At 35.8% G+C, this 12,265-nt stretch overlaps 1 protein-coding gene across 1 annotated transcript in view; it reads right to left on the reverse strand.

Moving 5' to 3' along the window:
• Positions 1-12,265, reverse strand: part of TMEM232 (transmembrane protein 232) — a 170,154-nt gene that overhangs the window by 142,281 nt on the left and 15,608 nt on the right. Inside the window, 2 exon segments of the mRNA XM_045838057.1 lie at positions 174-279; positions 1,110-1,221. Coding sequence (XP_045694013.1) covers positions 174-279; positions 1,110-1,221 — 218 coding nt within the window.

Here is a 12,265-nt window from a genome sequence, read left to right on the forward strand (position 1 = left end):
AAATTACAAAAAGAACTTTCGTAATGAAACACTATCAGGTATTTTGATAGAGAAAAGCACATTTTTCTTGGATCCTCCACAATTTCTAAATACTGAAGATCTCAAATCATGCCCTCACTGCTGATCTGGAAAACACCTCAGGTAATGAGGAAGAGTTCAGTCACAGCACATACCATCTTGAATTTTTCCTTTGCATTGAGCCAGATATACTATTTCAGTCCAAGCAGTGGGCAGATGCACATGTTTCCCGGTGCCTAAAGTTCTGAGTCCCAATTTTCTCTGTGATGGGGAAACACAGAAAAGGCGAACAAAAAATGTACAACTTATTGATTTCTTTAAATTATCCCTTAATTATATTTTCAAAGTCACCTTTTATGAGACTGGTGCTCTGTGAGTAGAGTTGTATAAAAGTTTCTATTTTTTTATTTTTGCTTTTATTATTTTTATTTATTGACCCTTTTTTGTAAACTGTGTTAGTGTTAAAATGTAGAGAATGCTTGAGAATATTCTAACATCATTAGTTATTTGTTGAAAATAATTCTCACTCTTTACTGTGTAGGGATTTCCTATATTTTTCTCTCATTCCCCCACCAGGGGAATGCACCTCTGGTTTTAGAAGGAAAAGTATATTGATGAAATGTGATTTGACAGAAATTAGTCTGATACCAAACTGCTGCGAAACTGTGGCCCTTTTGAAGTAGACGGGCAGAAGGTGACAAGCGCGACAGCCCCTGTGTACCGTAGTAAAGGTTAAGGAAAGCTTTCTTTTCTCTTTGGGGCAAATCATATCTCAGTTTTTAAAAGAAAAGTGGAATTTTCATTATCAAAAAATTATTTTCCAGTCTTTGGTATTTTGCTGCAGGCTCTTCAATTAATGTCAGAAGCTATATTCCCTAATAATTTATAGGAAATCTTCACTCCAAAAGCCATTTGATGTTGAAATATTTGGTTATAGAGTTTAATTTGCGTTAATATTTTTAACTATGACTACTTATAATTAAAGAAAGGTGTATTCTTAATTTTTCTTTCAATATTTTAGAACAAGGAATCAATCCACCAACTAGAAGAAAAAGTTCATATACCAAGTAAATCAAATAGTGTAACATTACCTTACATCTGAGAATGGTTCTTCTAGCTAGGTTCAACAATTCTTCCTTCTCTTTTGGATTTTTTGTTTGGTTGAATCTCAGTATGAATTCTTTTGTGATTGAAAATGGGGGCCTAAGCAAAATAAATCAATAATTATAGCTGTTAGCTCCAAATTTTAATCAACTTTCAGTAGTTAAGTATAACTGTTTTCTTTAAAAGTACCTTATATGAATGTTTCACACAAAAAAAAATCAGTAAAATTAAAAATATATATGTACAGACCTCCTAGATGAATCGTATCATACTTAGCATACTTGGATTAAGAAACAGAATTTTCATGATGTCAAAGAACTTTGCAGCCTCTGAAAAAACGTACCTGAGATGATGCCAGAAATCTTGTTGATATATGCTTTCTTCTTGTGTAAAAACTGATTTATGTCCTCACATGTGTGAGTGTTGGCTTGATTTAAGGTAAACCTTTATCCCTGCATGTAAGCAGAATCATTCTGAATTTGGCTAAGTGTGCAGGGGAGGAAAGATGTACATAGTAAAGTCAGATGGGAAGCTATTACAGAGTTTTGATAAGGGACATGGCCTGAATTAATTTAAGTTCTAACATGATCATCCCAATGCTGGTTTGGGAGCTGAAGTGTGGGAAGTAGGACATGGCAAAGGAGGGAGGACACGTACTTAGGTGAGAGGAAGTGATGGTGAGGACCAGGGTTACAGCAATGCAAGTAAAGAGAAGAGTTTGAATATTGGATATATTCTGACATTAGCCTAATGAATTAGAAAGTAAGTGTGAGGAGAAAAAAGGAGTTCTGATGGAACTGAGTAACCGGAAGGATGGAATTGCCATTTACTGAGGTGGGGATGATTGCTACAGGAGCAGATGTGGGGTGAGGGTGGAGAATAAGTTCAGTGTTAGATACCTTGTATTTGTGATGACCACGGGCATCCAAATGGAGATGTAGAGTAGGTAGATGGATATTTGAGTTTAATTTCAGGAAAAAAATTCAGGCTTGATACATCATTTTTTAAGTTATTAACACACATGAGGTATTTAAAGACTTACAAATAAAAAAGATCCCAGGGGGAAAGTATAGAGTACACAAGTATTTCAAAGAGAAGTGACACAAACAAATTGAGTGTGTATGCTAGAAAATGAGTAGACTGATTATAATAATGTACCACACAATACAAGATGGGCATGGGATCAAAAGTGACATCAGAGGAAGAGTGAATAGGTAATAGAATCAGGGAGTTGTTTAGTGTTGTGGTCAAATAATTGTTGGAATCATTCAAAAGAATGATTCAGAAGAAGAAAACACATTTTAAATGTTTTATTATTTATGCTATTACAATTTTCCCAATTTTTCCACTTTTTCCCCTCTCTATCCAGCCTGCCCTTCACTTCCATAGTCAGTCCCCACACCATTGTCCATGTCCATGGGTGCTTCATGTATGTTCTTTGACTAATCCTTTCACCTTCTTTCAATCTGACCCTGCCTCCCTCCTCCCCTTTACAGCTGACAGTCTGTTTCATGTTTCTGTGCTTCTGGTTCTATTTTGTTCATTAGTTTATTTTGTTCATTAGATTCCTCTTATAAGTGAGATCATAAGGTATTTGTCTTTCACTGACTGGCTCATTTCACTTAGCATAACAACCTCTAGTGCCATCCATGCTGTTGCAAAAGGTAGGAATTTATTTTTATTTTTTCCATTGTGTAGTATTCCATTGTGTAAATGTACCAGTTTTTTTAATCCATTCATGTACCAATGGGCACTCAGGCTGTTTCCAAATCTTGGCTGTTATAAATAGTGCTGCTATGAACGTATATTCTTTTGAACTGGTGTTTTGGGATTCTCAGGGTATATTCCAAGTGGAGGAATTGCTGGGTCAAAAGGCAGTTCCATTTTTATTTTTTGAGGAAATTCCATACTGTTTTCCACAGTGGCTGCACCAGTCTGCATTCCTACCAACAGTACAGTAGGGTTCCCTTTTCTCAGCTAAAGCACATTTTTTAACATCTCACTATATTCAGAATTCACTGAATTAGATGCTCTGTGGGGTATAGAAAGGAAAGCATGATTAAAAATTAGACTTTGCCTCCGAGTAATTCATGGACCTATTGGATAGACATATGTACTCAAAATGAATCACAGGGCCACCTAACTGCAGGATAAGCAGAGGTAATGACATGGGGCCCTATAAACTAGACCAAATACAGCTGTCCCAGAGAAGAACAATGTTAAAATAACCAACTCTTTTCACTGACATCCTATAATCGATGTTCATTCAAGTCATATATTTAGTTAGCACTTATTGACTGCCTCCTATATGTCAGGCACTGGAACTGGGGATACAATGGTAAAATAAACAAACAACCCTGCTCTCCTGGAGCTTATAATGAAAAAGAGAAAGAGTTGAGGTGCTAGAACTCACAGACTCTGCTAGAATTATTTTAAATGAGTAGTTTCATTCTTGATTTTCCTATCTTTATGTATGGACATGGTGAAGTTTGGCTAAAAATTCTCAGTAGTCATCTGGGTGATATACAAGGTCTTTCCAGAAGGTACCGAGCCATGTAATATGAAAAATAGAGACATTTGTTGAAGAAGATACAAGGTACAAGAAATATCGTACACAGGACAATGACACCTCAGCCCCTTCAAAGTAGGCACCTTGGAACCTCACACAGTTTTCCCAATCACCATCAGCTGCCCTGTCATATTTTCTTGATCTCATCAATGCTTTGAAAGCTCTTCCTTTTCAAAGGTGATTTTAGTTTTGAGAAAAGCCAGAAGTCACAGGGTGCCAAATCTGGGCTGCAGTGGGGCTGAGTCACCTGGGTGATTTGATGTTTTGACAAAAAATTCTGCTCAAGATGTGATGCATGAGTTGTGTGCTGTCATGATGAAGCTGCCAATCACCAGTTGCCCATAGCTGTGGCCTTCTGAATCATCTGAATAGTTTCATAAGAGGAATGTTCAAGCTTGACACAAAATTTGATACAGATTCATTGCTCTACTCAGTCATTTTGAGTGTGACAGCCACACAGTACACATGCTCACTCAACGACATCTTCTACCCACCTCTGACTAATACAATGAAATTGTCATTGTTCACACATGTACATTCCAGTCCCCTCTCCTTGGATGCCAGTTTACATCAATGTGCACAAACCATTCTGATTATATTATCAATAGCTGACTTCTTCCGGACAGACCTTGTGTCTTTCATCTACATGGATCTATTCTGAAAGAAGAGCCCAACATAGCTTTAACTTTCGCATTTGTACAAAGTTGCATGTGAATTATGAGAAGGTAGCCTCTTTATTTATTTAATTTTTCATGAATTTCATTATAACTTAGATTTTATAAAAATATTAACATACGCTGTTTACAACAGACCAAGCTTTCAGACGTGCATGAAGAACAAGACTGCCTCCCAACACTACACTCCATTTGTACCCATAAGAAATAGCCAAGATTAATGGTTTAGCATGTATCCCTGCATACCTTTCTCAGTGCTCCCAAACATAAGCCAGCCCACATGCACTCTTTTAAATGAGTGGAACCATGTTTATGGCACTGTAGCATGCTTTCCTCATTAAATTTATCAGACATTCCTCAAGTCCAGCTGATCCTAATACGTGGTTATAGGATGTACACAACAAATCCAACAACTCTTCCATTGGTTGACATTTCCCGTTACTTACTATATAATTTTGCCTATGTTGACTGATGCTATAATTTTTACAAAGGGCCTGATATTCATCAGGTATATACTATTCTGATTTATCAATTACCACACTACATCAATAGTTAAATGTTTTGATTACCAACTCTGCTTGTAAATATATTTATAGAAGAAAACGTGTAGAATAAAAGAAAAATTTCAAGTGATAGAACATATTTTCAACACATAGACAAAGGCTTATATCCAGAGTATATAAAGAACTCCCAAACAATAGAAACACAGAGAAGAGACTTAAACAGGCAATTCACAAAAGAAGAAATCCAAGTCACCTTTACATATGTGAAACAACTACTGACATCAGAAATAAGGAAATCCAAATTTAAACCACTGTGAGATGCTACTTCATATCTACCATAATGACTAATATTAAAAAAAATGGCAATCCCAGGAACTGAAGAGGATGTAGAGTGATAGAAACTCTCACAGCTGCTGTGGCAGTGTAAACTGGTGCATCCACCTTGGCAATCAGTTGAATGTTACCTACCAAGATTGAAAGGAGACATACCCATTGACTTAGCAATCCTACTGCTGGATACATATCCAACAGAAATGTGTATGTGTTCACCAAGGGACAGGTACAGAAAGCTCAATGCAACACTTTCATAAGAGCTAAAGTCTGGAATCAAACCAATTCTCTACCTCATGGAGCAAAAAGTGTGGTTATGTCTGTGAATAAAATGTGAACAAAATCATTCTCTCCTTTTCTATGGACAAATTTGATCTCAGGTTAGTTTTCTCATTTCATTCCCATAAAACCTGGTGAAATTGGATGGCAGCTATGTTATTGAAACCATTGCTTATGGTAAAAATGGCCTGATTGGTACACTACATCTGGAGGAGGAAGGCTGTAAATAAGCCATAACTACTACAGGAAGAGAGCCTTTGGGTTTCCAAAAATGTCTTTTGCTGGAATCCATAAACCTGTTTTTTAAAAAGTTATTGGTTCAACTTAGGAACAGGGAGAATCTAAGCCCAGGTATCCTTTGAGCCTGGGTCTCTGAGGCTTCTCTCCCCACAGGGGCAGTCATTCGGAGGTGCTACAGGTGACTAGCTCCTGTGCTTGTCTGGTGTGTGGGCTGCTGTGAGACCATTTTCAGGAGGCAAACAACTGCCACTGCACTGGCCTACTGAGTTTCTTATGCTGTGTCCTGCTCAGGGGCTAAGGGATGATGTCATGGATCACTATGGCCTAGTGTAATCACGTGTGTCTGCCTGGTTTTACCCAAGACCCACTGTTAATGTTATGGAAATGAAAATGAACAAATTTCAGCTATATGCACGATATAGGTGATCTCAGGAACATACTGTTAATCCACACAGAAAATAAATACTGTAATATTTATTCCATAATACAAAGGAAAACACTGTAAAGAAAACTGAAGGAAGGCTAGGAGAATGGAGAAAGCGGGAAAAGAAGGATATTTTATTGAGAGGAGGTTACAAAAGAGGCTTCTGAAAACGATTTACATTTCGCCTGGTAAGTACATAAGTATTTGCTTTATAATAATTTTTAAGCTTTATGTTTGTTTATGTTTATATACTCCTTTCTATGAGTGTTAACATTTTACAAGAAAGAAATTTTAAATATTACTGGCCAGATCCAAGATTATGTGTACTTCTAATTACAATAGAATTTTTAAAAATACTTTCCAAAAATAGTCTAGTCATTCATATTCATACTAGTAAAGCACAAAAATTCGCATTTATCCATACCCTCACCAGAACAGGATGATATCAATTATCTCAATTATTTCCAATTTGATGGATGAAAATGGTATTCCTTTGTGGTTTAAAATTTGTATTTCCCTAACTATGAGTATTCCTGGGCATCTTTTCCTATATCAATGGTCTTACATTCATTCTTACATTTTATTTTCTGTGGCAAGCACAATTACATATTTTGTCCCTTTTTTTTCCTTATTAGGCTTTTTGGTTTTTTCCTACCAAGAAGCCTAATAAGTATTAGGCTTTTATGTTGTGTTTAAGTGTATGGGCCTGGGAACCAGACTGCCTGGGGTTTGACTTTTTCTGTGTCTTTCCTTACTAGATCAGGTGCCTTACATAGTTTATTTAACCTACCTGTGCCTTAATTTCCTTGTCTGTAAAATGGAAAAGTAAGTATATATTTCATGGGTTGTCTTAAACGTTAAATGAAATAATAGAAGTATTATACATGGAAGACTACCTGGCACATGCTAAATACTCAATTTATTAAAAATTTGCAAAAGTATGTTGTGGGTACTTTTGTCTCAGTATAATACTTGTTTTCATTGTTATGCTAAATTTGGCCATATATTAAAATTTTATTCTTATAAATGATGCCATTTTTCTTTATTATTTCTAGAGTTTCTCACTTAGATGATTTTCCTCACCCAAACAATACACAAATAAACACCTTAATTTTCTTACAATAAATTTTTACATTTATAATTTAACCTATTAGCAATTTATTTTTGAATACACGGAGATGCAGAAATCTAAATTTTCCTTCAGATGGGCTGCTCATAGTGATGTCCATCCAAGAGTGTGCAGGGTATAAAGGGGGAGAGTAACTTCGCAGTGGGGAAACCTGACAAACGCTGCTTCAGCCACATGACCCAGTCAATACCCATAGTGATAAATTGATAGCGTGTGCCCTTGTTTGATGTAATGAGAATGCACTTGAACTCTGTTGTATTTCTCAAAAAACAAAACAAACCAAAACAAACCCATAATCCTAATCTAATCATGAGAAAAACATCAGAAAAATTACAGTAGAGGAACATTCTACAAAATGTTTGACCAGTCCTCAAAACTGTCGGGGTCATTATGAACAAGGAAAGTTTGAGGAACTATCACAGCCAAGTAGTCACAAAAAGACATGACAATGAAATACAATGTGATTTCCTGGATGGAGTCCTGGAACAGAAAAAAAGGCATCAGGTAAAAAGTAGGAAAAGTTGAATGGCATGTGGGTTTTAGTTAATAATAGCACATCAGCATGGTTCTACAGTGTGATAAATGTGAGATGTTAGCAACAGGGAAACCAGGCGCTGGGCATAAGGGAACTCTCTGCACTGTCTTAGGATATGTCTAAACCTGTTCTAAACAATAAATATCTCTAAAACTGTTTTAAAACTGTCATCTAAAACTTTCTAAAAAGTTTTATGTCTAAAGCTGTCCTAAATTATAAAGTGTATTTTAAGTGTTGACAGATGAGGAATGGAAGGTGAAAAAAAATCACTTTAAGATAAAGCCTGCCTGTCATTTGTTAACTTGTTGCTTTATTCTATATTAATTGAGCACCTCTGTGAGTCAAACATTCTTCTGGGCAATAGGGTACAAACAGAAAGAATCCAAACCAAACGTACAGGCACTTGCCTCATGGATCATATATTCTATTTGGGGAGAATGCACACACAATAAACAATAAAAAAAATAAGTGAAAGAGATGATTTCTGAGGGTAAGTGCTGCAAAGACAAAAGAAGAGTGATATGGAAGAAGAACATGGGGGAAGAGAGCTGCATTACATTAGGTGACCAGGAAAGGCTGAGACAGACACCTGAGCTGAGATGCGAGAGAAACCAAGAAGACCAGGGCAAAGGAGAAACCGCTGATAAATCAGGGAGACAGCCAGGGCCTAGATCTCACAGGGTACTTACACCAGAGGGTAGGGTCTGGATTCTACCCTATATGAAATGGGAAGACAATATACACTTCAAATTAGGGTATAAAAGACTTCATTCACATTCTTCAAAAATCACTAAGGCTGTTGCTATTCAGAGAGCAGGAGCAGGGACATTGATTAGGATGCTGTTGCAGAATGACAAGAATGAAATGATGGTGACTTGGTAGAAGTGAGGGTGGTGGAGATAGAGAAACTGCTTAAGGTCACATAACTACAAAGGGCCAAGAACTCATCTCAGGCCTAATTCTAAAGCCCACAGAAATCTGACCCATAATTTAGTATTCATACATCGGTCTTATGTTCCTTGGTCTAAGTTGATGTTCTTAAGTTTTTCCTTATTGCTGTATATACGATTTGTTTAGTGAATGCCTGGTGGTTAACCAACACTAAACTGCACTTTCTCTGTTTTACAGAAGAAAATAAGGAGGCTCAGAGAGGGTAAACCTCAAACTCAAGGTCATAGCTTTGAAAGTGAACAGAGCCAATATTTGGAATAAGATGTCTAAATCTTTGTACTTAGATCTTTTTATAAAATCCCTCAGAATGTATTACAGTATAAGAATATACACTGTATCCATCCTTCTTAATAAAGTAACAGTCAATGCTATTTAAGCTGAATTCCCCACTACCAGCCATAGACACCCCCCAAACACACCAAATGCACACTCACACACACACACACGCGCACAATATCCAGGGTTTCAAATACAAATTAAAAATACATTTTCTGAAATGAGATATTTAATCTTAGGTTTTCATAGGCTCTGAAGAAAATGCATTTATATGATTTTATTTTGAAAGCATAGAAAAGCCTCAGGATCAAAATAATAATAATTCAATTTCTATGTTTACAGTACATTTTAAAAATAATCTCAGTTTTGTCAGTTATTTTTTAATATGGACTGTAGCCTGTAATGAATCATGGAAAATATGGAGAGCCAATGTTTTTCAGCTTTCTGTACAGGGATCTCACTCTGAATAGGTCTCCCACAGCTATTGTCAATAAATATTTAACAGGAAATAAATATAGCTATTTTAATCATTTCTTGCCTATCACAAATAAATTGAGATTGTTATACAAATTAATGCTTATTGAATGATAAACACAAAGCATGATGAGATGAAAAAGAAAACTTTAAAAAGTATATGTAGGCATTTAAAAAAACATACTTTAGTTTCACACATTCGAATTTTTTCATATTACAGAAGAATTTCACAAAGATAAATGCAATCTACTTTAAGTGCATGAGTGCAGTCCTGTAGAAATGCTAACGGCTAAAGAACATTGTTGTAATTTTCATATAAAGAGAATATACTAGCATGTCCCGCCTGTATGGGTACCCCATCCAAACTGAACCTTTATATACATTATCTGTGAATTCAGAGCTTTTTTTTAGCTGACAGTTCATTTGTTCAGGACACATTTAATGAAAACCTCCTACATGCAAGGTATTTTGCTAGATATTGGATTGGCCAAAAAGTTCATTTAGTTTTTCTGTACAATGGCTATAGTAGTGGTTAGTTGTCTTTAACTTCATTCAAAACAAATTTTTAGATTGTATTGTGACAGCTGTCATATCAGCATGCATTAAAAAACCATCAAAATTGGTGAATTTTTGTACACTAATTTTAATATTGAGGGTGAAAGATATGAAACATTTTTGGTATATTATGCTTTATTATTTCAGGAATAGGTAAAAACACAACTGAAATGCAAAAAAAAAAGATTTGTGCAGTGTGTAGAAAATGTGCTGTGACTGATCAAATGTGTCAAAAGTGGTTTGCAAGGTTTCTTGGTACTATTGACATGTTGGCCAAATAATTCTTTGCTGTGGGGCTGTCTTATGCATTGGGAGATATTTAGCAGCACCTCTGGTCTCTACCCACTAGAAGGCAATAGCAGGAGATAGCAGACATACTCAAAATATCCAAATCAATAAAGACATTGGTGAAAATGAAAAATGAGTCCTTATTTTATGGAAAAAATTAAATGGACATTTTGGCCAGCCCAATGAAATGAGGACTAATGCAGGAACCAGGCCTGGCCTCAGAAAGTTCACAATCTAGGAGGGAAGTGAGATACATCATAAATGTAACATAAAGGAGACTACTAACAAGAAACAAAAGAAAAGAAAAGCTTGTGGGAGCTCAGAGGAGAGATCACGCTTCCAACACTTCATAGTTTTACAGCCTTTGTTTAATCAGTGTGAGCAATAATTTTCCATCTGTGGAATGTGGGAAAAATCTTGTGGAATTTTGAAAAGCACTAAACCAGAACACACAGTCTAGTTCCTGGCAAATATTCATCAGAAGATAACTGTTAGTTATAAGCATTATTGGTTTTGGTTAAAGACTCAGAAAAAAAATTCTTTGTAGAAATGGCAATTGAGCTGTGCCTTGAAGTACAGACAGAAACTGGATTGTGATAGAGTAGCTGCTATCCTTTCCGAATCCTTACTCAGCTGTTTCTGGGCACACGATCAGGTGGGTATAGCCACATGGCCAAGCCCATGGGATGTGACCAGATGTAATATATGCAAACTTCAGGTCACCTCAACTTAGACAGGCTAGTTTCTCTAGATTGAGACTTAATTTTTTCTTCTTCCAGTGGGCTGAAATACAAATATCATGCTGAATCAGCTTTGATCAGGAAAAGGAGTACAAGGTCCTATGAGATGATGAGGGTCTTGAGTTTCTCACTGACCCCTAAATCAGATATATATCTATATCTATATCTATCTATCTATCTATCTAATCTATAATATATCTCCCTAGCATAGAGTGACTGAATGCTTAAAATAAAGATAGGAAATGAAGATGGAAATGCTCAGTTGAGAACAAGAGCAAATGGCATTGAATAGCAATCCATGACAGAGACTTACAGATGCCTACATCAATGTCTATTCTCATCCACTTCTTAATAAAAAGTTTTTTCTGGCAGTTAGGTATACACATATCTATAGATTTCAGCCACAAATATATAAGTAAAATTCATATAGTAGTTCTAAGATGTCCCCTAAAAAAATACTCGAACTCTTTTTTTGCCCTTCCTCTATTCTGCTGCATGAAGCATGACTGTGATCGCTGGAGCTTCAGCAGTCATGACAGACCATGAGGTAGCCTTAAGACTAAGCCATGTATAGCAGAGCAGCTAGTTAGATGGAGCCTAGGTCCTGTATCACCTTACCAGCTCTGGACTAGTATGAAAGAACCTTTAAAGAAATGAACTGCTATTTTGTTTAAGTGTCATTGTTATTTTAGATTTTCTTAGTTGCAGTGGGCACTACCTATATTTTTCTGTTTATAATGTGCATGTTTTTTGTCCAAATTTTTGAGAGGAAAATAAGGATGCACATTATACATGGGTAGTGCCTGAAATACCTTGTATCTGTTCTTGTGTTTTGCAATTATTTGTTGCATAAAATTTCTTCTACCAAAATATGTTTAAGATACATGCTAAAATTCCTTTATAATACAAAAAACAAGCATCTAATTTTATAAATAAATAAAAATTGAATTAAAAATTAAAACAAAAGATGTTTTTCCTGAAAGTTTGGGCCAAAAATGTGGGTGTGCTTATACATGGCAAAATATGGTAATTCTATGTTATACATAGATTTTTGAAATTTACTTGATAAATAAGAGGAAATTGTTGAGCAGAAAAGTGATGAGATTACAGCTATGCTTTAAGATGACTAAAGTAAAAGTCATACATTTAACAGTTTGGAGTTAGGAGTGGTTGTTG

This window comes from Phyllostomus hastatus, unplaced genomic scaffold, assembly GCF_019186645.2.
Source record: "Phyllostomus hastatus isolate PE091 unplaced genomic scaffold, TTU_PhHast_1.1 phas_contig_254, whole genome shotgun sequence".
Taxonomy (NCBI): Eukaryota; Metazoa; Chordata; class Mammalia; order Chiroptera; family Phyllostomidae; genus Phyllostomus; species Phyllostomus hastatus.